Source organism: Copadichromis virginalis, linkage group LG12 (assembly GCF_057382275.1).
Source record: "Copadichromis virginalis isolate Kocher_CV1m ecotype Utaka linkage group LG12, C_Virginalis_male_GT1.1, whole genome shotgun sequence".
In the NCBI taxonomy this organism is placed as follows: domain Eukaryota; kingdom Metazoa; phylum Chordata; class Actinopteri; order Cichliformes; family Cichlidae; genus Copadichromis; species Copadichromis virginalis.
The window spans coordinates 18,163,713-18,189,812 of record NC_140629.1 but is presented as its reverse complement, the minus strand read 5'-3'; the positions used below and the strand labels follow the sequence as shown (position 1 = coordinate 18,189,812).

The 26,100-nt window shown below is 40.2% G+C and overlaps 3 protein-coding genes and 2 non-coding genes across 9 annotated transcripts in view; 2 read left to right on the top strand and 3 right to left on the bottom strand.

The window, feature by feature from the left end:
* mctp1a (multiple C2 domains, transmembrane 1a) overlaps positions 1–10,074 on the bottom strand; it is a 136,344-nt gene extending 126,270 nt beyond the window's left edge. For both annotated transcript variants that reach the window (XM_085475132.1, XM_085475133.1), the window contains exon 1: positions 9,534–10,074. In XM_085475132.1, the coding sequence (XP_085331258.1) occupies positions 9,534–10,067 (534 nt within the window). In that variant the 5' untranslated portion in view covers positions 10,068–10,074. The remainder of the gene's footprint in view (positions 1–9,533) is intronic.
* Positions 10,075–10,325: 251 nt separating this feature from the next.
* fam81b (family with sequence similarity 81 member B) lies at positions 10,326–23,006 on the top strand. Of its 3 annotated transcripts, none has more exons than XM_085475141.1 (9): positions 10,326–10,388; positions 12,227–12,577; positions 13,084–13,291; positions 14,353–14,471; positions 15,960–16,089; positions 18,131–18,237; positions 20,262–20,397; positions 21,433–21,634; positions 22,881–23,006. In XM_085475141.1, exons 2-9 carry the CDS (start codon positions 12,540–12,542, stop codon positions 23,003–23,005), a joined length of 1,065 nt encoding a protein of 354 aa, XP_085331267.1. In that variant the 5' UTR covers positions 10,326–10,388; positions 12,227–12,539; the 3' UTR covers position 23,006. The 3 variants fall into 3 exon arrangements, with proteins under 3 accessions (XP_085331267.1, XP_085331266.1, XP_085331265.1); XM_085475140.1 differs by lacking the exon at positions 10,326–10,388 and having other exon boundaries at positions 10,584–12,334; positions 12,531–12,577; XM_085475139.1 differs by lacking the exon at positions 10,326–10,388 and having other exon boundaries at positions 10,584–12,577.
* Positions 23,007–23,535: 529 nt separating this feature from the next.
* On the bottom strand, positions 23,536–23,608 carry trnaf-gaa (transfer RNA phenylalanine (anticodon GAA)). The gene has a single exon. It is a non-coding gene; the product is annotated as a tRNA-Phe (tRNA).
* Positions 23,609–23,937: 329 nt separating this feature from the next.
* Positions 23,938–24,011, bottom strand: trnai-aau (transfer RNA isoleucine (anticodon AAU)). The gene has a single exon. It is a non-coding gene; the product is annotated as a tRNA-Ile (tRNA).
* Positions 24,012–24,061: 50 nt separating this feature from the next.
* On the top strand, positions 24,062–25,347 carry LOC146696816 (uncharacterized). Of its 2 annotated transcripts, none has more exons than XM_085475143.1 (2): positions 24,062–24,126; positions 24,632–25,347. In XM_085475143.1, the coding sequence occupies exon 2, from the start codon at positions 24,675–24,677 to the stop codon at positions 25,344–25,346; it is 672 nt and encodes a 223-aa protein (XP_085331269.1). In that variant the 5' UTR covers positions 24,062–24,126; positions 24,632–24,674; the 3' UTR covers position 25,347. The 2 variants fall into 2 exon arrangements, with proteins under 2 accessions (XP_085331269.1, XP_085331270.1); XM_085475144.1 differs by having other exon boundaries at positions 24,071–24,126; positions 24,658–25,347.
* The last annotated feature ends 753 nt before the right edge of the window (positions 25,348–26,100 follow it).

Genomic DNA, 26,100 nt, shown 5'->3' with positions numbered 1-26,100 from the left:
ACCATCTCTGTATAACAAATTATATCTTGGTGTCACTGTTAGAGTGGCATCACTGTATGTGTGCATAACAACTGCTGGCAAGCTTTCAGTTGCCTCCAGTCATTTTCAGGAAACATCATCATCAACAGCAACATCCGACCTCCTGGATTCTTTAACAGAATATCTCTGCCCAGCCACTATGAGATGCATCCTTCCACACCAATGTTTCAGGACAGCAGCGGTCACGTCTGTTCCATGTTGGGATGGAAACCCCAGAGCTTGAGCTGAGTTAACTTTAATCTGCTTACTTATGTTAATAAAGGAATTTTCACGTTTTCTTACTTGCTATGTTTGACCTACATGTGCCATGTAGGAAAATAGGATCGCATAGAAGTCTGCCAAGTCAAATGTTTGCTCACATTCACAAAAGTGATATTGTTCTGTCGTGTGTTTTTATCTTAGGCTAAAACTCAGTCATTGCAATATTAGAAAGAAACCCCCAACAATCAGATGATCCCCCAGGAGCAAACACTTGGCAAAAGTGGGGAGGAAAAACTCCCTTTCAAGTTAAACTCTACACTGTTAAAAAAAACATCCTAAAACAACGGTAATATTCCGGCAGCTGGGGCGCCAAAGTACGACCGTGAAATAACAGAAAATAACTGTCCCATAAAAATACGGTTATTTTCAGTAATGAAAATAGAGTTTGTTGCGCTAATTTGACATGGGATTCTGCCTTTTCCAAGTGCTTTTAGACATTAAATTAGGAACATTTTTACGCGATCAAACAATGAAATTACCTATAAACAAGGTCACTGAATGTGGAAATATGAATCATAATACGTAAATGTACAGAAATATACAGTTAACAGTTGGTTTACGTAATAATTGATTGCATGCCCTGGGACAGACTGACAGGCTGCCATATTGCACTATCGGCCCCTTTGGCTATCACTAGTAGGCGGTAGGTGAAGAGTCTTGACCACGGACACAACGACGGAGAGCGTCCAAGCCGGGGCGCGAACCGACAACCTTCTGATCACAAGGTGAACTGCCAACTCTTGAGCCACGAATGGCCTAACTAGCAACGACAATAATACTTATGTGATGTAACACAAGCTTATAGGGATCGTGTTATATACTTTTCCATCGCACTACATTTGAATTCAACAGTTCAATCTTTCAAATAACGGACAGATATTTGTGAAATCATGATACATTTGTGAATGTATTTTAACAATCTAAATATGCATATGTACAGACAGATACATTTAATAATCATGACAATTATGTTGTACAATGATTTAACGTTAACTTACATTCAAAATGTGAAGTCAAAGTCTCTTTACGTAACTTTAATGATATTCTAGAAGAACAGAAATGTGAAATGTGAAATGCACAGTAAAATACCTTCATATGAGGGGTTTTTCCTACGGTCGCAGCCATACCCGCGACCTTGTTGTTAGTTCACATTCATTGGCCGATGCTTAGCGTCATGTTATTTATATTAATTGCAATTCCTACCTCTACATTTCTTTTTCAAAATATATAATTAGCACAGCGTGTCCATGCAATGTTTTACATTGTGGTATGCAGAGAAATCTTAACAAAGAAGCTCACAGAGAGAGATTGAGCTTGTTATTTAACCCCAAGCTAGTACACTTGCCGGTGCTACAATGTGCCTCAAGGTTCAACAACAGCACAACAGAAGTCACTCATGGTACAGCACTCTCGCTACAAAACAACAACTGTCAGTGATGCTGCACCACGGCGTAAACACAACATTCAAGATAACAGTTAAACGTAACGTAACCATAAACAATAAAACAAGAACATCTAAACAGCAGCACATGCCCCAAGGCATGATGGGAGACATTTCTGGATGTATTTTTACGATCTAAATATGCATATGTACAACAAAATATATTTAACAAACAAGTTTGTGTTGTGTTTTATTACATTTACAGTGATGTTATGTTATTTTACATTTGACGTGTCAGATCACAGTCTACTTATGTAAATGTAATGCTATTCTAGAAAAACAGTACACATCTGTAAAATACACAGTAAAATCATTTGACATTACTATTTTTTGGAACAGTGTACATCAGCCCTACAGTCATGCAAATTCACTTCTATATTCCAGAGATTTTATCAAATAGTGGACCAAAAACCCCTAAAAGAGGCAAGGAAAAAGTGAAGCAGCTCTTTAAATAAATGACTCCCGCTGTAAATATTTTCCTGCCTCACTCTGACACTCTATTAACAGCTTTCTTTCAGTCTGTCTCTCTTGCTTTCTCTGGATCAATAAAGTGCCTTTTCAGATGATTGCAATGGCTTCCCAAGAAACCCAGTGGGCAAACAAAGATGTTCTCCTAAGTTCAAGCACTGCAGATTACTTCATTCTAAAATCAGGCAATAGTCCACTCTACCTGCTCTATATTGTTTTCTTAAAGGGATTCATTATATAACTTCAGACGTATTTCTAGTGGTTTATAAATCGTTAATATGTTGCTGACATAACCCATGTTATAGGGAGCACAAATACTCAGTATTTCAACTATTAAAATATAACTTTTTAAAAGATGTCATTCTACAGTCATTTGAGAACTGCATTTATATTTCAAAATAATCATTATCATAAGGGCAATATGCATTAATAAGAAGGCAATCCAAACTGAAATGCCAGACACATTTTTTCTTACTTTATTTACTTTAGCTACTAAAGATCCAACATGGACCCTGATCAGCTGCAGAATAAAAAACACTTATGACTAGCTGACCACTGTGGCAGCTTAATCTATGCTACAAGGAAGCTCATTTACAAATATTCAATATCTCTTCCTCACCACAGAGGAAGTGGGGCCTGCATTGAGTTGCAAATAATCTGCATGTGATTAGCATGAAGAGCTGGGAAAAAAAATACACACACACAGCTTCTGGCCACAGTGTGTTGTTTTATCTGGTAAGAATGGCCATACCCCACCTGTGTCATGTTACTGTTGTGTCCTTGCTTTCATCTTGTGCATCCAACCTTTTAAAAGGTGTCAGCTGGTAGGTTGTTAAATTTCAAAAGAGTTGAAGGTTAGAGGAGGACACAAAGTAAGAGACACACAAGCTTTGATTGGCCTCTCAAACAAGGAAATGACTTTTATATTTTGTTAAATAAACCACAACTTTCCCGATATTCACAAAATGGGCTATTGTGGCATGTCATGTGAAATTCGACTACCCTCCCTACACACGAATCCCCTTCCTACACTGAACCTCTGCTTTGATCTGATGATGATTAATCTATGTGGGAGGGCATTAAGAGTTAGAAAGCTAATTCCCCAGCTCTATCCACCATTTACAGGCTGACCCGTCACTGCCTGCTCTCTCATCACTCTGATTGTCAATCATGTCTGCAACCACTTCTGGTTAATACAGTGTACATGCCAGATCACTGAATGCTACTGTACTTAAATGAGAGAGTTTATTGTGAGAGAAACGCCAGAGCCACATCAATCACTTTGTCTCGCTTGTGTATTGGTCTCATTCAAGAAGGCACATCAGCACTTCTGATTCATTTAGCAGCATACACTGTTATGCTTAACCTTGTCACAAAAACACTACGGCCTCAGAGCATATTGAGCGAATGAGTGTGCATGCCTATATGTGCCTGCGTTTGTGTGTGTGTGTGTTCTCGTGTTTGAAACTGTGTGGCTGAGACTGCAGAGGGCAATGCTGGAGGGCAACACAGTGTCACAGCTCTGAGATCCCAGCTTGCAGTGCACAGACTGTTCTCCTGAGAAGCTGGGGTGGACTTTGAATTTGTCTTGTGCTGGAAGAGTGTCACTATCAGAGAGGATAACACTGAGGGCAGAGGAGATGAGAACTATATCAAGGAGACAATTCAGGTAACATTATCTCTCAAGGACACAGAGAGGTGTAGCAGAAGAAAAGAAAAAGCAGAACCAGAACAATTCTGACAGCTGCATAATACCTACATATTAATACCGATCAACCTGCTTATATTCAACCTATAGCTGAAATGCTAAAATGCATCTTTTTAGTGTATTTTCAACTCTTCCACTCATTTTTTTAATTGGTGTTGAATTTCTACTAGTATTGTGAATAAATGACAAAAATATTGAAAGCCTAATAATTTACATAGCAACAAAACAAAAAATCCAACTAAAAAAGGCTACGTTGTTAACTGCATGAGCAGAAAGCAAGGAGACACCGCGCTGTCAGGTCACTGCTTCATAACGAGCGTAAGCGACAGCTAATGCTGACTCACATTCAAACATGTGGGCACTTAACACAGACAAACCTGAAGGGAAGGGCCTGGCCACAGGCTTTGGTTTCCAGTCCTTCATGAAACAATGCAAACCACTCAGCTGCGCCTCAAACTCACATTAAATCTCATAAATGTTTCTTGTCTGCATATATGACCATAGTTCAGGATTTTCTGTGGCAGAAACACTAACACGCTCCAGGCACTGCAACACACTCAATCACAAAGTGGAGAAGTAAACCTCATCAACATTTCCAGATGGTGTCAGTCTTTTGTCAACGTGAAAATGTTTTGTTTTTTTTCGCCTCACTTCACAGTGCCAAGGCGTCTTTGCGGTCAGCATCAATCATGTGTCTGTTACAACCGATGATTCCCCCGGGCTGCAATGAATCCTGATTTAAGCTGCTGTCAAGACACTTTAAGAACGAGGCCATGGACTGTTTCCAAGTGCCCGCGATTCTGCTCTCACAACACTACTCAGAAGACGACCACTAGTCATGCACTTATTCCTACAGGACATCCAAACATAGCTCATTTCACAGTCGGTGCATTAGCAAATCAGGACAACAGGTTAAATTACCCCTGAGTTACAGTTTCTTATATTTCTGGACAAGATCAGTCTGCAAGATTTTGATTTTAGTTAGCTGCTTGGAACAGCAAGCCAAATGTCTAAAAAGATTGCCTAACTTACTTTTTTTAACACAACATGTAAAGTTAAGAACATTTTAAAGCACTTAAAAGATATGGTTAACATTATCTGACAGATTTCATCAATACAAATACCCAGAACTTGTTTTACATCAGCTATATTACGCAGTAAGCTGTGACGGCAGTCTCTGTGACACAAAAGCCACTTCCATGGTTGGTAAGTGTTAAATATTTTAAAGTACTACATATGAGCTGAGCAGAGGAAAGGAGAGTGCAAAGAGAAAAAAGTCACGATGTAGTCTCTGGGTGTGACTGAGAACTGGAAGTAGAAGGAGCAGTGAGTGTCTGAGTAGCAACAAAAAGAGGCAAAGACTGTGTTTTAATGAAATATGTCTCAGTTGATCTTGAATGAAATGTTAAGTTTATACATACTAAACAAGTAAAACAAGCTGAGGGGAGAGCTACAACATTTGTTTTAATGTTTACCACACCTGGGTCACAAACTACTTTGGCCACAATACACAGAGTGACTTATTACAACTACAGCACAATACCACAGACAGCAACACTTCAAGTGTCATGAGAGATAAACATATGATGGATGCAGAATGATGGAGCTAAATGTAGTGTAAAAATAATTGTAAAAGCAACCTATGAGCAGGCATTTAGCGGCCGTGGGAAGTAAGAACTCCCTTTTAACAGGAAGACACATGCAGCAGAGTTAGGCTACAGGTTGGGCAGCCATGTGCTACAGCTGGTTTCGAGGGTGAGGGAAGAGAGAAGAGAGAAGAGTAGGGAGGTCAGGATTAAAAATGTATTAGTACAAACTTGTGACATACTTTTATCCCTACTTCCCTAACCATTGAGAGCTAGTTTTCACATAATAATACAGACAGACAGACAGACAGACAGGCAAAAATTTAAGATGCTTTATTTCTACAATGTCATTTATGTTTTATTTTCACACAAGTGCACACTTTTAAGTTTGCATTTTCCAAAAAGCTTTGTATACAGATTTCCTTTTAAATGGAAATCAAACAACTGAATCATATGAGGACTACAAGCACTTTCTGAAAATATTCTCAAAATATTAAAATGTATTCTTTGAGTTTTTAAATCAGATGATTTGGGATTTTTTTATTTGTTTTTAATTGCTCCATCTTATGTTTTACTTTCAGATCAGATTAGAGTACAATATACACAAATCCTGAGTCATACCAGTCGATATTATTATTTTGTACTTGACATCAGGCGTCTTGCCGCTCAGTCAGGTAATGAGTGAAAGGTTACTCTGCAAGACTGAAGGTTAGAAACATGACCGCATCAGTCAAGGACTACTAAAGCACATATCTATAAAAGGAAGGAGGAAGTTTAAAAAAAAATGTGATATAAGCACAAGTGTTTTCTGCTGCCTTTTGCTGTGACAAACGGGCAAAAGGCAGCAGAAATACCAACACACTTTAAGTTAATGAGTTAGTTGACTTAGTGACTTGGTTAATGATGACCCATTTGCTTCAGTTCAAACACACATACATACAAGAAACATCTAAATCTATCAAACCCTATTAGGATATACACTCACTGATCTGTTCATTAGGTACAACTGCTGCACTGCTTGTTAATGCAAATATATGAATGACCTGCCACATACCAGCAACTACGTGCATTTAGGAATGTAGACACAGTCAAGATAGAGTTTACAGAAAATGATTGAAAAGTCAACAGAAGGTCTCTGGGTAAAAACCAGGTCAGAGAAAAATGGTCGCGCTGTTTCAAAGTGAAAGGCAACAGTAACTCAAATAACCACATGTTACAACCAAGGTGTGCTGACTTTTAGCTCTGAATGCATCACATGCTTAACCTTAGAGCAGATGGGCTACAGCAGCAGAAAACCACACCAAGTCACTCCAGTCAGCTAAGAACAGGAAACTGAGGCTACGGTTTGCAGGATCCCCAAAATTAGACAACAGAAGATTAGAAAGACAGTGGCTGATCTTCATAAAAGCATTCTATCAATGGTTCAGGCTTCTGGTGGTGGTGTAATATTGAGGAGGATGTCTGAGACATTCTATGTATTTTAGTACCAGTGAAGCATCATTTAAACGCTACAGCCTACCAGTGTATCATTGCACACCACGTCCATTCCTTTATTACAACAATGTACCCATCTTTTCGTGGTTGCTTCCAACATATAACACACCATATCACAGAGCTCAAATAATCTCAAGCTGGTTTCTTGTAGATAACAATGAGTTTACTGTGTTCAGCTGGTCTCCATGGCCTCCAGATCTCAATCCAATAGAGCACTTCTGTGATGTGACGAAACAGGAGTTTCACATCATGGATGTGCAGCCAACAAATCCACACCAACTGTCATGTCATGTTAATATGGACCAGAATCTCTGAGGAATGTTTGGAGGACCATGTTGAATCTATGCCAAAAAGAACTAAGTCGACTGTGAAAGCAAAAGAGGGTCCAATCCAGTGAGTGCAGATGGAATGAAAGAGGAAAAAGTAAAATCGCAACTCATAGATATGTTTAAAAAAAATAAATGAATATGATGTAAAGGGCGCTGAAACTTAATGTCACAAATATCAGTCATGTTTGCTGCAGCCACTGCGAACACATATAGAAAAACTTTCACAAACCTCTCCACTGCATTGAAAACAGCAAAGTTAAATGCACTTGAGTCAACAATGAAATTACTTAGAGCTTGGCAGCAATCCCTTACATCTCTCACTTTCCAAATCAAATTACAAAATGAATTTTCATGTTACATATTCTCTTATTTCATTTATGAAATGCTAGCTAGAATACTTATTCTAACAGTAAAAGTACATTTTTTAGTGTCACATTTTCTGTTGGCTGAGGAAACACAAATGCATCATCAAACCTGTGCAATCAGGGTGTATGCACGAAAATGCACGTGCAAATGCATGATGATGCAAAGCTAGATTATTTGTCAGTGTGTTTTTTGTTTTTAACTATTTTTCCCTCAGGTATTAAAGAAGCAAACCTAATCCTACTTCATCTGTTCTCATCTCCTGTCTCTTCACTTGTTCGCATCTCATCTTAATTTGCTCTTTTCCCACTTCATATCATCTTATCTCATGTGGTCTCAACTCATCCCCTAGTCATGTCTCATTACCTGTAACCCCATTAGATCTGTCTTCATTACCTTTACTTCCTTTCATCACCCATCATCTCATGTTGCACTTTTTTCCATTCCTAGTTCCACTATTAGATCCAGATCATGCACTTTGTACTCTATTTGGTATAGAGGTATACAGTAAAACTAATAAGATAGAACAATAACACTGCACTATGCACTATAACCTCGGAAGATTATGCCACTGCTTTCTTCTCGGGCAAAGGAAAGGGCCAACAAGTGACCAAAAAAACTTGGATAAAGATGGCAGCGATAGGAAGTAACTAATGCTTGAATGCGGCAACTTTATTTGGCAAAATGACATTTCTCTACATTATGTAACTGAAAGGCTTATTGACGAAGCTGTAAGATCAATTTCAATGAAGTCACTGCATTCTTTCATTTACCTCTACAGCTGAGCATGGTGCACTTTTCCTATACAGATTTAATGGATAACAGAGCTTTTGCCAACCTCTGTAGGGAAACGTGTGCTAATGTGCTTAATCACTTTCAGACAGCAATCTGGATGATGCTCAGAAAAGTCTGGAGCACTTCAAAAATGATGAGATGAAAAGCTTTGGAGCAAGTGAAAGAAAATGTGCCTATATGATTTTATGCATGCTGTATCTTTAGTGTTGTTCTCATGAGATTTAATATTATGACATTGAAAATGACATTCCATTTTATTTGACTGAAACTGAAACTTAAAAACTTGAAGTTTTCTCTTTGATGTTTTGGGCTGAATGATTTTTGTGAATGCAATCGTTACCATTAGCCTTCATGCTTGCTGCCATATGGTTTCTCTTGGGGCACCCTGACTCAGCATGATGTGTGGTGTGGGAATATACCTGCCATCAATCTCCACCAGTGCCGCTGGTTTGACAACCAGCCACTTTTCATGAAAACAAAAAAGACAGGATGAACCTGTGGGCATGCACGGGCCTGTTGCAGCCTCTGTCTAAAGGCAAGGACACTGAGACAGATGGTCGTGAGTCTAGGGGACAGTCCCCCTGGAAGAAACGTTTGTGCGCAGGCTAAACAAAGCCAATGGCATCAGAGCATGCTGTCTGTTTAAAAACCCTACCAGGAAAGACTTGAAACGGAAATCAGCTGGTCTGCTCGACGTATATGGAGAAACTGTGATGATAAAATGATACCAAACAAATTAGCTTGTAAGGTGGGAGGTTGTTTATGATCACCACATAAATCTACAACGAAACTGGATGTATATATCTGGCCAATACAGTCCTCGATGGTGGAGACAGTAAAGAAATCAGCGGACTGGAAACAGATGAGTGCATAGGGGCAGTGGGACATCGCATCAGCACAATCATGAAATCTCGTTTATTGAATTAGCAAATCAATAAAGTCTTGCCTGCTGTCTTCTATTTTCAGGCTTTAGGGGGGAAAGAGGAAAAAACAGTACGACAACAGAAAAGCTCCTGTGTGCGTTTGGGACTACACGAGTCTTTACTCACAGAATCACTTGCGTTTTTACGCAGCTGCTCCTCCTCTCCCGTCACAGCGGCCGGGTCCACCACCAGCTTCTCGAAGCACGCTGAGCCGAGAGAGGAGCTCTTCTGCTGGTACACCATCAGCTGGGACATCGGGAGTTTTGGGCTTCCGTGCGCCGTGAGCTCTGGTTTGCTCCCCGTGGCCCCAGAAGCCGTGCCAAGAAGCTGTAGCAGAGGCTGTCCGCCGCTGCTGGTCCCAGGAACCGCATCGCTTCCGAGAGCCTTGTCTCCCTCAAAAGGTGCCGGAGTAGAGCAGCATAGGTTCGGCTGCGACGATGAAAATACCCGGTCCAGCTGTTTCTTTTTTCTCTTAAACATCCAAAGCCCCGATTCCTTCTTGCTGCCCTCCGCGCCCCCGGCACCACGACGCTCTGATCCCAGTTTCGGGCTCAGCCACGGCTTGGTTTTTTCCTGGAAATTCTTCCACATTCTCCGCTGGTAGGACAAGGACTCTTGCCCCTTGGCTGTGCTCTCGTGTTTCGGTGATTTTTGCTCCATTGTGCCTGTGCAGCAGCCAGCCAGCCTGAGCACACTCTGTATAGTGGACGGATGTCACAGTTGGGCAGCTGCGGCTCGGGTGCACTTCCACTGATGATCAGTTTTTAGAGCGCCAAGAACGAAACGCGCTGTGCGACGATGAAGGAGGGTGTCAATCTTCCTGCGAACCTTGCAGAATGCCTCTGCAGACTACTCTGTAAATTTTTATGTCCCACTGTGCAGTGGGCTAGTTAGAAGGAAGGCAAGAATTCATGTAAGATTTAAGATATCTCACCTCAGCGATGAAAGTTGGAGCACGTGCTGTGACTTCATCGCGATTGCGTAAGAGATTTTAAAATTATTCGCCCGCTTTTCTTTGACTCTCGTCCACGGTGTTTAACCAGGGGTTAGGCAAACTTACCCATTAATTATTGTATTCAAATGAAGGACGAAGGGTGCACCACGCCGCCCTCTGGCCAACCGTGTCACTTGACTGGGTAATCTGTATGCTGGCGATTGCATAACAGTACCCCACAGTGCCTCGTGGAGATGTTTATAATTTAATTGTGGGTCCCATGTCATTCCCATCTGAGTTTATATCTTTGTATTTCAGTACTTTATCATACGTGCATTTTTTTTAACCCTCCACTTTTTTGACCTTGTGAAAGCTGTGCAGACAGAGACTTGATGTCCCCTTTGTCACATGGATGGTCTCGCGCTGTTTAAGCAAGTCTGGATATGTTTCACTGAATGTTATCACCCACGTGCAGCAGCGAGCAGGCATCACTGAGCAGCCTCCCCTCTCTCAGCTCTCTCTTTAGTTGCTGCGCTGATGTATAATAACTCATTACGTCTCCCACCCCCCGGCCCTTGTTTCAGTGCTGGCTGTTCTCTGCCCTCCTGTTTAACACTGTGTCCTCTCTCTCTTAGAAACAAACACACAGAGACAGTAAGAATGAAGAACACGGATTAATCAGAAAATTATCATCAGTCTTTGGTGCTGTGCCATGAATTCGGGGATGGATTAGAGATTCAGGTTCTCTTTGCTTGAAATTTCTGTCATCTCCCAAAATGAACCATTTTCATTTACAGCTAACAGGATGGTGAAATGCTCTCAACGTCTCTTTAAGTTAAGTAAATCGTGGTGTAAGCCAAACTGTCCCTTTCGGCTCCCAGGCTTTTCTATAGGGCTTCCATGGAAAACTGTGTGTGTGTAACAGAGAGGGAGAGAGATACATAGACATGAAATATTTTCTTTCATGAGTATAACTACATCTAATTCAGAGCCACTACCACACTTGAAACACTGTGTATCCTGTGATTAAACGAAGCAGAGATCCGATCTGTTCACCTGAATCCAAATACTTAGGGTTGGGTCAAGCCTTTAAATTGAGTTGAGTATGCCTTGTACAAATAATCACATGTTGTGTTTCACAGGCTCAGTCTAGAACCTGACCTATCTGGTACAAGCGGTTCCTCGTTGTTGGTAGCCTCAATAAATTAAGGTTAAGTTCTTCACCGAAGAAGCCACACAGGATTCAGCTTGCTTTTTTATTTAATTTGAAGTGTTTCCAATCAAAAAACATGTCTGCCACCCTTGTTCCCACAGGAACAAGCAAATCCAAACGATCCATGGGGGAGTCTGTCTTACTTTTATCAGTGTAATAAAGGGATTTAGTGACTCTGGATTTTAATTAAATTACAGAGCATTTGTATTTGTACAGTCATTGCCCACCCTAAGCTTTATTTAAAGCTCTCCACGATAAGCATTTTCTGGCTTGTAGGACTAATAGAGAGGAGCTTTAATGATGCACTTTCGTGGTCCAGTGCAAAGAGCCTGGATTAAACTGTATTTTAAAGTATTAGCATAATACAGTAAGACAAACTCCAGGGAACTGGAGTGTCAAATGCAATATTTGAAGGCAATACAAACTATCAAAGTTGGGATGAAAAATAACAGCAAAAAATTGAAAAAGGTATTAGGTTATCTCAATAACCGCTTTTTTAAAAGCTGGTGTTTTGAGGTATGTTGTCACGAGAACTGCTGCTAAGAAGGCTGACCAGTTTCTCAGCAACATTTCTACGAATTACAACTATGTTTCACGCTTTCTGGTCATCAAATATTTTGCAGAGTTAAACTGCCTCGCCACATAGACAATGCTTTTTTTTTTTTTTGCAAGACTGTTCACACTGGCAGGCAGGCACACCCCCATGAAAGGAGACCACAGTTACCAAGTGACAACACAAACACATAATCTCTAAAGCTGGCTGAAGAACAGCACAGACCTGTGAGTATTCTTATATGACAAATAAAAAAATAGCAACATTTGTTTAACGTCTTTATCCAAAATGTTCAAAATGTCTCGTGATGCTCCCAGTGAGAGATAGAATATATAATATGCTTATTTTAACAAAAAGAATGATAAGGAGGATATTTGAGTGGAAACTATCACACTAATATATTTAATACATATCTCTTTGTAGACAATAAGGATGTCTCATCATCAGTCTGACACACAGAGTCACACAAGGTAACCTTTCTCATTCACATATCCATATTCAGTGCATACATTCAGTATATTGCAGTCATTTACTTTTCACTTTCAATTTGTGTGGGTTGCTAATTCAGTTTAAAATCTGATCTGCGCTTAAGAGGTGAATAAGATGTGCGTCGACCGCTCGCTGATGGGATTGAATTAAGGTTGTGAACCTTTCGACACCGCTGTGAATCAAACTGATAAAATTAATCCTTAATCCACAACAGCCTCAGACAGGTCCAACACAGCATGCACAGGGACATGAAGACAGAACCCAAGGGCATGAAAACCAATGTACAACATTTCAATCCATCTACATTCTCTCTCTTAGTAGATCAACTCTTTGTAGAATTGCACTTTAAAATGACTTTTTTCTTCTTCAACGTGACTTTGCAATATTTGCAACACATGTTTTTGCATCTTCTAAATACTAAAAACCCCAACAAAGAGCTTCTAAAACATTATAAGCTTGATATTTTTTTGTTTACTTCCTGATTAAGGCCAGATGTCTTGGAAGGTCGTTTGAGGAGTCAGGATAGGCCGTTAGCTGTGCTGCTAGAACAAGCTCTCAGAATCAAAGAGGAGGTGACAGCTGGTCTGCAGTCCAGCCATGGCTCTGTCCAAATTGAGGCACTGTCCCGTAAGCTGTTGGAGAATCACATACTCACCATTACACGTATTGTTAAACAACTCAGCATGGGCATACAGGTATGCAAGGTGGTGGAAGTAAGTTGTGAAAAGTGCTGTTGCATGCATGTTTAGGTATTAAAGTATTGTGTAAGTCTTTTTCTTGTTTTGTGTGGAATATGCTGTACGTCTTTTAGGTGGGTGAAGTCAAGCATATGTGCTGATTGTCTCCTTTTCTGGCTGTTCTCTTCTCCTTGTATTGTTTGATGTGCAGCACACCCACGCCAACTCATGCCCACAAACTCCCAGCTGATTTGATTACACCTGATAGAATGGTGCAGTGCTCAAATAAAGCCTACTTGACTTCTCGCCATCATCAGCTCATGCACATTTTGTCTGTATAAGCATAAAGTGATCATGTGCACAGTATGTGGTTAACTAAATACTCTCAAGTTATGCGTTTAAATTCTAACAGCTATTCTCCTGACAGTCAAGCAGAAGAACTGCAAAAGAGTACACGGATCTTAGTCTCGCGGAACAAGTGTGAGGGTGTTTGGAGTCATCTTTCACTGAGCAGAACATCAAACCACTCTCTGAAAGCTGCCTTACAGAAGTAGGGCACCGGAATGAAACATTCAGCTTCATTAGTGTATACCAAATGGGCCATTAGCATGATTAGAGGCTATCATCGTTTGAAATATTACATGAATGCCAACAAACTAATTAATCCTGCAAATCAAGAAGCAATCAACTAAGTAAAGGACTGAATACTTTGCAAAATCAAATGTAAGCCACATCACACAGTCACACTGTTTGCTTTCATGATAATGCCAGAGGGTAATCCATTTGATTTGAGGTTATTTTACACATGCAGCCTATACAGCAATCAGTCATGCAAGTGCACTGATGAAATTCTGCCAGTTTTAAGTGAGCTTTTGTAGCGAAGCACGTGTCGTTTGCATTTAATGTTTATCTTGATGGCATTGAATGCTGCATAATTAGTTCAAATCTGAAGCTTCCTGCTGGTACTTTCCAAACAAATCATGTACTTCCTCATCTGTTTTTTCACTTAATTTGCTGGGAAAACAGTCACATCTTTTTTTTAACAAATGTGAAACATGCTGTCTTTGTTCTGGGTAAAGGAATTAGAGAAAGAGATGGCCCAGCGGGACTCTGTCACCTCTGGAGTGGCACACGCTGTTCAAAACATGGACCAGAAAAACACAGCTGGCGTCGGAGACCTGAGAGGAAGAGTAGCCAGGTAGGCACTGTGTGAGTCCTGAGTCAGACATTGCTTTCAAATGCTGAGAAAAAAACTGAACAGCAAGTGAAGGAAACAAGAAGGCATTATTTCAATTGACTGGAGTGATCTGACGTTCCTCGCTGATACCCTGCGTGTTTTTCTCACTCCCTAATGGAGTGAAATTGTTTAGCCTTCATTCTGTCTAGCAACTCTTCGCCATTGCACGACCTCAAATCAGTCCTGGCATACACACAGACATGCACAGATGCAATTATTTTGTTCCCACCTGGGTGAGGTTCCCAGGTTTAAATGCACTTTAGATGCTGATTAGCACTTGCTCATTATTCTGTGATTCTGTGCACATCACACTTACTGCACTGGATTGCTGAAAAGTGTCTGCCATCTCACATACATTGTGATTGGCCTTTTGATGTGTAGTTGCCTAGACCTAATTATTTCTAACACTTCTGGCATCCACTGATCAGTGCATTTCATGTGTAAAGAGATAGAAGACAAAGATATGTCATTTACAAAGCAGGCATATCAGTGAGATTTCAGGGGGTGGAAATGGGGCTGATGCAGGGTCCAATAAAGAGAGAAGAAGAAAAACAAGTGGTCAGTGTGATAGCCTCTTTCATGTTGTTCATAATTAATCAAGTAAGCTAAGGGCCAGTGGTTTTTGTGTTGGTTGGCACTGGTCAGTGAAGCCATTAAGAGAAGCACTGGACTGGTCTCCAGGGAAAAACTCAAATTTCAGACCAATCGTTTATCACAAATATTTTAAAGACACGCACTCACACAGGCAGGCCCAATAAAGCCGTAAGAGAAAGCCTTAACAGGCTGACATCTTGAACCAAGCAATGAAAGGAAGGAAGCTGTACTGTCATGCTGATTAAAAGAGTTGCTGCAGTTGATACTTATCGCTTCAACTGAATTCAAAGTTTGCTAAAAGCAACATTTTCCAAGTCAGAGGCTGTAAGTTGTGTTTTTGCAACGTCCTAATTGCTTTTGGTGATAAACAGATTTCTCACTTAACCCTCTCAGGTTCAAATTAAGTTTTCTGAGTAAAAAAAAACTCATAAAATATGTATGTGGGGTAATCAGGTTGTTAGTTTTTAACTGTTGCAAATCGGCAACGTCTGCCTTGAGAGGGTTAATTTATTCTCATAGTTATTTTTTGGGTGGGTGGGAGCGTCTTTGTACCAGTGAGTCATTAGTAGATGCAAACAAGTGACCACTGAAATCTGTTCAGAGTAACCATCCTCACTGCTAAGGTTTTACCAGAGCCTCTTCTTCTTATTTATTTCATGATCTTGCTTTGCAAATTGATAACAGCAGTGTAACATTTTTTCATTCTAATTTTGTGATTCTATTATACAACTTTTTTTTTTCTAGTCTTTTGCTCATCCCTCTGTCTTCACACCTTCCCCAAACTCCCTTCAATCCCATTTTTCTCATTCAGTGGTCTCTCACCAGCTCTCTGTTCTTCCCCACCTATTATCGCAGGTGTGATTCCAGCATTGCCAAGCTGAGCGCTGACGTGAGCTTCAGAGAGCAGCAGGTGATCAGACTGCAGAGGGAGGTTCGAGAGCTCAGCGAAGCTGTGAATGGACAGCTCAAAGAGCTGGAGGACAAGGTGGGGAAAAAACGTATGCATGCTGACAAGGGTTTAGCAGAAAAGGAGTTGAGCAAAACTTTGCACTGTGTGCAAATCAGCTACTACACCAGTGCCCCAATGAGAGTTTTCACAAGTCATAAGTTAATATTGTAACACGTATTTGCCATATTTAGGTTCTTTTTTTTTTATCTCTGTGACATTGATGCCATCAAAAGCATTATTCTCCAGTATGATAGCATACTGGCATGAACTGGCATTCATGATCATTACCCCTTGCATCTCCTCTATCTAAACACACGCTCAACACAATATTCATTCATTCATTTGAATTCTCTGTTCCCAAACTAAAGGATAATGTACTGTTTTGTTATTGTCATTATTATTTTTTTACATTTGTAGAGAGAGGTTGCGTTTATTTGAAAGCTTGATGCATTGAAAGGATCATAATCTGGTAATATGAATAGTATTTATCTGCACTGTACACTTTATTAGGTACACCTTGCTAGTACTGGGTTGGGCCTCCTTTTGACTTCAGAGGTGCCTGAATTTTTTGTGGCATAGATTAAGCAAGGTGCAAGAAAACCTCCTTGGAGAATTTGGTCCATATTGACATGATAGTATTTCACGATTGCTACAGATATGTCAGCTGCGCATCCATGCTTTGAATCTCTTATTCTGCCACATACAAAAGGTGCTCTCCTGACTGTGGAGGCCAATATTCGCATAGGCTGTGGTGTCCAAACAATACTCATCTGGTACTAAGAGGCCCAAAGCAAACAAGAAAATACTCATCATCACACCATCATCACCAGCAGTCTGAACTGCTGATACAAGGCGGGACAGAGCCATCCTTTCATCCTGTTTGCGCCAAATGATGACCCTAACTTTTGAATACAGCAATTGCAGGTTCATCAGACCAGGCAACATCTTCAGTTGTGCAGTTTTAGTGAGTCCAGGCAAATTGTAACTGGAGAGGTACATTTTGTGGTCTTCTGCTGCTGTAGCCCATCTGCTTCAATTTTTCATGTCCTATGTTCAGAGATGAACTTCTGGATATCTTGGATATAGAAAGTGGTTATTTTACTTCAGGTTGCTTTCTCAGCAGCCTGAAGCTTTTAGACCATTCTCCTCTGACGCTTAGCATCAACAAGCCATTGTCACCCTAAGAACTTCCACTCATTGGATATTTTCTCCTTTTCAGGTCATCTTAACCCTAACCCTAGAGAAGGTTGTGCAGGAAAATCCCAGTAGATCAGCAGTTTCTTAAACAACCAGGCCAACCTGGCACTAGCAATCATATCATGTTCAAAGTCGCTTAAATAACCTTTCATCCAAAATATTTAGTTTCAGCTCGTCATCTTGACCACATCCACATACTTAAATCCACGAAGTTAACAAGCAGTTAAACAGGTGTACCTAACAAAGTGGCCCAGTGAGTATATTTTGCTGTTTATCCGAGAGAGGATGGCTAGCTGAGCTGTGATGGGATGACATTTGGAGCTTACTGCTGCTGAGTGAGTTTGACCTTATCAAACAAACTCAGAGGCTCAGTCATAACCAGAGTTTGAAAGAAAGAAATGAGATGGGAAATAAATTCAAATGGGATGTCAAGGTCGTCATAAAAAAGCTTTCACCCCACCCCCACCTACACCTCCCGCCCAAACCCTACCTTTTTTTTTTTGACAAGGTCAGCATTATAGAAAATATGAAAACCCTGGATTACGATAAGTATGTCACATATTATAATGCTTTTTACTTGACCTAAAGCAACCAAAAGTGCCTTCAACACTCTCGCTGATTCAGCCAGCCTTCAGTTGTGTTGGTAGTATGGGGTGGTAAATCACTGTGATGACAGCACATTAGCTGTGGGCCAGTGGTCAAGCGCCTACCATAAAAATAATTGAAAACGCATACAAAGTGGGTCACCGGTGTAACTCTCAGTCATGAGTGGCCACAGGAGTGGTGCATAGCACAGTCTGCTCAGCAAAGCAGAAAACACAAAAGGGTAAAGGTCAGAAACAAAGCTGACGATTATGTTTGTGTGTTTTCTTGTCACCAGATTCATGTTGAGCTTAGAAGACTGGAGGCCTCACTGACAAAGTCTTCTAAGGACCTAAAAAACTCGATGTCTGATCTGCGTAGACAAGTTAAGCTATTAGAAGACAAGTAAGACTGTTAATCATGCAACAAACCTAATGTTGTGGTACTAAGGATTCCTGGAGACACCCAACACTGCACCAGGTCATTCCATGAATTTAGCTGCTGATCATGCATTTTCTGGCAGCTACTGTGAAAAGTTGACAACTTTCTTAGTTGATTTGCTGTTTAATAGTGTTCCTCAAAACACCAACATAAATTCTTACCTACAACCATTCCCAACTATAGTTACAGCTGCTCTAGGGCTACACATTCCCAAGCCACATTCACCCTGAAATATTAATGCAGGAGGCACAATAATGGTGAAAGCTTGTTGTCCGTTTACTATTCCGTCTGAGAAATAATGTCAGCTGGAAGCAATATATAAACATTTTAGAAACAGAGAGACGTGAATGATAGATATGTTCTATTTAATAATGTTGTACCTGCAATGGAAAGCAGCCCACTGATCATATTAGAGCCAAAAGAACAGATAAAAATAGGCGATTTTTGTGTTTCTGAAATGCGTCACAATAATAATGTTGAAAACAAGCACCCAAAAAAAAAGAGGCTTCCTTTATTTTATTTGGATTATAGATTTAATATATTATATATCCATCCACCCACCTAGGTTGTGCTTGACCATTGATGGATAGAGCTGGAAAAGATGAAACATACCGAGTGATGTTGTCTACACGCTACTCAACCTAATTTGTTTTTTTGTTTTTAAGTGGCCAGGTCATTTTTTGAAAGTAGGCACTGCTGATGTCAGAAAGATTTTTTTTTTTTTTTATTAATGTTCAGTCTACAAAGAGAGTTTATTGGATTTTGAATCCTGGGTGTCATTGGTTCTTTTTGTTCTGACTGTCTCATGTATGACTATACTGAGCCACACTTGCTGGGAGATTTTCTTAGATGCAGTTTAGTCATTAAAGGCCTCATTAGTCTCAAAAAGGTAGTCAGTCAGGATGACCTTTGTTTTTTAAGTGATGAGATCCAGTGTCCGCTGGAGGTGGCGATGCAGGGACAGTTGGGCACTAGAGACCATGTCTGCAGATATAACAGAAAAAACATTTGAAATGAAATAAATATGCCAGACAAGGCCACAAGGACTTCAAATTAAAGGGCATCACAGACTGCCCCTTTACATTTACAAGCTGACTTTCAAATATGTGCAGACAAGTGCATTCTGAAAACTTATCTAACAAGAGCCAAGCCAACTGTCATGTTGTCTAGTGTTAGCGTGAACTGCATTAGGCAGCTGGAATGATAACGGAGTGCAGTATTGTGACACCTGTACAGAAAAAATGATTTGCAGCAGTGACACACAGGCGAGTGTCTACTGATTGTCTCAAGGACACTTTAGACAAGAGGAATAAGACTAAAGAAGGTCTCGAGGTACTTTTTGAGTCCGATAGTTTTACACAGTCCACACAATATTTCATTCAGTTTGGTTGCAGCTTCCATCAGAAACATTTCAGTACTGTTCATCAAATATATTACAGATATTACAAAGAGAGAAATATTCATATGGTCCAAATACAAATACAGCATTCAGAGCTACAGAGCACAAAATTCCCCACCACTGTTTTTCACACTGCTGTTTTGGTATTTCTCAGTGGTGAGCTTGACGTGACATTAAGCAAAACAAGAAGCACTGTTGCTGATGAAATCTCACGTCTGATTACCAGACTGTGAAATTATGAACACTGACTTTTTAACAGCTAAACCTAAAGCATGTTCCTTTTATAGTAAACTTACGGGTTACAAATTATTAATTTAGTACTTTCATTCTCAATCACACAATCACACATTTTTACTTGAAAGCTATTTAGTAGAAGTGGAAGTGCCAATAAAGCATTGGTTTTCTAAATAGACACAAACTTTATTTCCTGTAGGGCTAAACTAGCAGAAAAGAACTGATATGTCCTTGAAAGTTGCAAGACTGTGTAAACTTTTAGATCCTAAGACATTTATGAAATGAAAAAATCTTTACCTAAATGTAAAGAAGTAAAGCTATTACAGTTCACTTTGTATTCCTTGTGTCTTTGCAGAATGACAGGAGAGCTTGACGAGGGCAAGGAGCAAACAGCAAAATTGAGGACCTGGACAGAACAACAGCTCAAGAGCTCTCTCCAGTCACATGCCGAGGACAACCAGGAGCTGGTTTCACTATTACAAGACAAAATGGTACAATATACATAATGGTTTAAAAATGTTTGACATGTACACTCACTGAAAACTTCATTAAGTACACATGTTCAATTCTACATATTTAGGTATATTGACATGGTCAAGATGACCTGCATGAGAATGGGGAAGAAAGGTGATTCAGCTGACTTTGAACGTGGTGTGGTTGTCAGTGAACAGGAAATTGAGGCTACACTTTGCACAACTCACTAAAAGCAGACAATAGGAGATGGAAAAAATGTTGTGTGGTCTGGTGAGTCTCTCAAAGGGGCCAAAGGTGTGTCACAACATTGCACCACCACCACCCTGAACCACTGATACGAGACAGGATGGATATATGATTCGTGTTGTATACACCAAATTCTTCCCCATAAATCATGGATCCATCCTGTCTCGTATCAGTGGTTCAGGGTGGTACTGGTGGTGCAATGGTGTGGCACACTTTTGGTAAACAGACATTCTGTACTTAAGTAGAAGTACAGACACCAGTGCTGAAAAATACTCCAGTAAAAGGTGAAGTTGAAGTAAGTTGAATTTTTCTAAACAAAGGTACTCAGCTTGAATCAGGTAAGTAGAACATCAGCAGAGAAAAAACGGAAAATAAAAAATAGCTCTATTTTCTGTTGCCTAGATTGTAGAGGGTGACTTTGCCTCTAAACAGGAAAATTAGTAAGCAAGAGGTTAAAGGTAGGTTCAGTGTGTGGGAAAACAATCACAACTCACTTATTGAGAGCTCCAGTAGTCTATGATCCGCTGAAATGCTGCTCTTTGTGGATGGACACAACTGAATTCAACCAGATGTCAGGACGTGTTTCATGAGTTGTCCTGGCTGATTTCCATCCACTGCAGTGACAGTACACTGTTTACTCTATTTAAGTACAGTAACAAAGTATTTGTACTTTGTTACTTAATTACTTCCCACCTCTGCTATGATTTATTTATTAATTTTAGATGTTGTGGACTATAGTATGAAAATGATATAACTACGCTCCGCCAAGTTTAAAAACTGAATTTTCATGTGTATGCTGTGCTTAGTTAGGGGCGGAGTCTAGATTGGCTGACCGCCTGCTTGCCCTGGAGGCACGTGTGGAGAAGTTTGACATCCAGCAGAACCAGGCTGACCGCAGTCGGCATGATCAGCTGAAATGCTCAGAAGACAAACTTAGCAGAAGAATAACCTTAGTGGAGAACAACCTTCATCAGGAGCTGCAGCTGCTCAAACAGCAGTACCACAAAGGTGGGTGATCACTGCTGGTAACTTGCTGTCATCAGAGAGCAAACACACATGTACTGCATGTTCTTCACCATACACGTCAAGGAAAATAATGGACATGCGAGAGCAATTCACAAGAGTCTGAAAAATAGAAAGAAAGGAAAAAAGAAAAATACTTATAATAAGTAATCATAAAATGAATATAAGCGATTAACCCCACCAGGCAGCCAACATTTATTTTTACCACAAATGAGATGTTTATTGTTTCCTTTAATTACAGTAGTCACTGACTTGGTGTTGATATGTTAAACGGGAGTTCAGCTCGGATGCTTTCCAGCTCATCATGTGGTCTAATAATTGGCTGTACAACAGTAGTATAAAGGATCTTATCCTGCACATATGTAGTTACAACACAGCTAGTATGCTGCGAGCCAATCCACAGGAATAGGCAGTCAACTAGCCTGCCAAATACTCTAGCTCGTCTCCCTATCATGCTGCTGTTGACATCCATCCTCATCTCATTTCCCAGGATGCCTGACACTAGATCTCACATCTGCCTCCCTTCCTGACAGTCTCTCTCACTCCACAGCTCTTATTAAAGAGCAGACATATAGAAAAGTGCCCAAACTTCCCTTGGTAAATAAGACCATGGGTAAACTGATCTATGAATCACTACTACTCAGCCACTGCTAACAGCACTCCAGAGCCATTCATCCACTGTGCTATTTTAAGTGTGGGATGAAAAGAAAGAAGGAGATGGTATGAGAGAATAAATGCATAATTGATGAGCGTTGTAAATATTCGTGGCAAGAAAGACATTGAGTTATGGAGCTGGAAAGAGAAGATACTTAATATCTCAAAGGGAGCCTTTCAACCCCACAGTCTGTTACTTCCTAGAATACATTCTGTAATAAAAATGCATCAGCTCTATGTACTATTACATAATTAACTAGGTATTAAAAATATAAGTAATGATTGGGAGCAATTAAGCATAGAATAGGGGGGAGACCACAGGGACAAGAGACAGAGCAAGATGAAGGATGTCAATAAATCAAAAGTAAAACACAAATATGACAGGTTGAATGCAGTACCCTTTCAAAATTAGAACTAGGACGGTTTTTAAAGACTTAATGTTATGAGCCCACAGGAGGAAAGTCCTTCCAGTACCATCATAGCACATCCCTCATCCAGCAACAATGACCTGAATTATTTTCACCTCAGATGCTTTATGTTCAGTGATGATTTATGCACCCTGCCTCTCTTTGAATAGGGTTCCAGTCTGTGCATGATGCAATTGAATCACTGAGTCAGATATGTGACATCAAATCTCGCCTTGACAAGGAGAAGCTTGAGAAGGATATCAGCCACATCCGCAGCAAGGTGCTCAAGTACTAGTGACATACGCTGAAGAGGAACTTGTTTTTTCTTGTCACACCTATCCTGAAGCAAAAGCTTGGATCAAAGGCTTGGACGTAAAACCCTCTGGGTGTTACTACATTCATCTTTAAAAATAAAAAAACAATGCTGTTTTAACTGTATTTAATCTACCTGCTCTTTAAAAACCAGGTAAATGATCCAGTAAGTACTGTATATTAGCAAATCACAAAGAGCTGTTATTCAAAGTAAGATACCTACCTTTTCACAACTCACTACATTTTTAACTTTGCAATGTTTTGACTGTAAAACCTTTAAATACCATTGTACTTAAATGATATCACACTGATAAACTTGTGTTTTGAATATTATTTTAGTATTATCTAATAAATGATGTATTTTTTAAATATATAAATACCTGTATGTTTCTGTAAACAGATGTCAGTCACTTTCATCTTACACACCTCAACTGCAGGAGTACTTCCGTTTATCGTATAATTTTTTTTAGATTTTTGATCTCGTGATGGTGTTGGGGGGCATATACAAAACACTGCCGAAACCCGGGATCGAACCAGGGACCTTTAGATCTTCAGTCTAACGCTCTCCCAACTGAGCTATTTCGGCCACACACATCTCGAGAAGGAGGTGGACGCAGGGGCATTGGTGGGCCACGTGATACGTTTGGCTAGTCGTGATGTTGTTCATTTCATTGTGCTCTTACGTTACCCTGCAACACTCCTTTATTAATCTATAATGGTGTGACCTAACAGATATTAAAATAATGTTAAAAGCAACCATGATGAGACAGTAACTTATCGATTTTTGTTATTCTGCTCGGCCAATAATCAGGAGTTCATATGAATTGATTATGTTGCGTCGGTAATCAGTCAGTGAAGGCCTCAATCTTTCAGCAGTCTGAAACCTGAAGGATAACAAAAGAAACAAAAAGTTCGTGGCCCGTACGGGGATCGAACCCGCGACCTTGGCGTTATTAGCACCACGCTCTAACCAACTGAGCTAACCGGCCTAGCCCTGACGGTAAAAAACACATACCATTGAGTGACGTAATCAAACACCGTAAACGAAACCTACTGATCAGAAAGTTAAAGGACACAAACAGACAAAACTTCTCCGTATTTACGGTAAGGTTCACGTTTTTAACGTTAATCAGCCTTGAGCTACATTGATAAAGTAGTTATGAGACAGCCTTTTTCTACATGGGGGTACATAATTATGCTGTAGAAGAAAGCTACGCTCACACGGGAGATTTAGTCTAAGAATATGAGGAAGGAATGAAGTACACTGGGAAGAGCAAGCTATGGTACGAAAAGCTATAAAAGAAATACAGCAAGATAGTCTTTAAATATACACAAAAAGAAACAAAGGATGAAGAGGACACATTAAAAGTGAGAAATAATTGCACAGGTGTACAGTATGTGAATGTGAACGTGAACATGAAAAATGAGAAACATTCAGGAAATGGTAGTTCTGAAAGTGTTTTATGTTCATGCTGTCATCTTTAGTTATTAGTAGTTAGTTAGCAGTGAGTTACTAGTAGTGAGCGTAGTTATTAGTAGTGAAAATGATTTTTCCTTCTTCTTCTTGCTCATCAAAATATACAAATTATTGCATTCTTGTGTTTCACAGCTGCAAATCTTCGTCATCCTCTGCAGGCCATTCTCATATCAGGATGTCTGTGCAATTCTATGGCTGGGAGGTGGTAGACGATGGTGCCTCTTATACTGGTGGGTTGCTAGAGCCGTCGCAGAGACCTCAGAACCGGGGAGTCTACACTATGTACCATGGGACCAGCGTTGCCAGCGCACGTCTCATTATTGCCAATGGCTTTCAGCAGTCGCAGCGGGGCATGTTAGGAAAGGGTGTGTATGTCAGCCGTGATAAGAAAAAGGCACAATGTTATCCATTGAACAGCAGCTCTTCAAACCGTGTGGTCTTCGAGCTGCGCGTGCGCGTTGGCCGCGTCAAACGTATTGACATGGACAACCATCCTATGCAGTTCACATGGCACACACATGGCTACGACACTGCCTGGGTGCCCCCCAAATGTGGCATGATGGCTGTGAAAAGCGGCAAGGAGGAAGATTGTGTGTTTGATCCCAAAAGAGTGACTGTGGTGGGCATTGCAGATGCACCAGATACCACCATAAGGACAGAGCTTCAGGAGCTTCTTGCAAAAACATCCAAAAAGTCTGGAAGAGGAGATGGTGATTCTGCTGATGTGTGTCCCCTTTGCAAGAGAAAGACACAGCAGGGCGCCCAACATATCAAGCAACAGTGCTGGAAGTGTGGGCAGAACCTCTGCATTCTTATGTCCAAGCACTTCTGTCCAGGAAGACCTTGACAGTCCATGTGCCTGTTTATCAACCAATGTGTCATAGCAGGGCCAACAGCAGACAAGCTGACACAGCTGGTGCAATATTTTCCAATAGTTAATGCTGGATGTATCTTGTTTACTTTATTAAAACGTTAATTTCGTATCCCGACTGTATCACTCTTCGATTATTAGATTTTTATTCATGCTATTGTTATATGGAAACAAGAAAGGTGATCTGCTGTATTTACCAAAATAAAAGAAGAATTACAATAAATATCATTGTTGTCATATCAAAGTCCATAAACTGATGACTTCTAAGAATAAGAACTAGAACAGACATATTGGCTCTCTTCCACAGCATGTCTTTTATCCTGCCTTCCTTCTCTCACCCCAAAAGTTTGCAGCAGATGGCCGCCCTCCCTGAGCGAGATTCTGCCAGAGGTTTCTTCCTATTAAAAGGGAGTTTTTCCTTCCCACTGTGGCTAAAGTGTTTGCTTATATGGGGTCGTGTGGTTGTTGGGTTTTTCTCTGTATGTATTATTGTAGAGTTTTCAACTTACAATATAAAGCGACTTGAGGTGACTGTTGTTGTGATTTGGTGCTGTATAAATAAAATTTAATTGAATTGAATATTTTAAGTTTAAGTAATTTCCCATTTGTGTGTCACTAAGAGATAGTCTTGGAAGCTGTGGCCGATAGGCAAAGCTGAAGACGTGGGGGGAAATCGTCATTTCAAGATAATAAAAAAAAAACTGTTTTCAAAGGTAAATGGCCTGCATTT

Coding starts and splice junctions, on each gene's coding strand:
- fam81b (XM_085475141.1), top strand. CDS start 12,540: ATGTCTCATCATCAGTCTGACACACAGAGTCACACAAG. Junction 12,578..13,083: donor GACACACAGAGTCACACAAG/GTAACCTTTCTC, acceptor TTCCTGATTAAG/GCCAGATGTCTTGGAAGGTC. Junction 18,238..20,261: donor GTTAAGCTATTAGAAGACAA/GTAAGACTGTTA, acceptor GTGTCTTTGCAG/AATGACAGGAGAGCTTGACG.
- LOC146696816 (XM_085475143.1), top strand. CDS start 24,675: ATGTCTGTGCAATTCTATGGCTGGGAGGTGGTAGACGATGGTGCCTCT.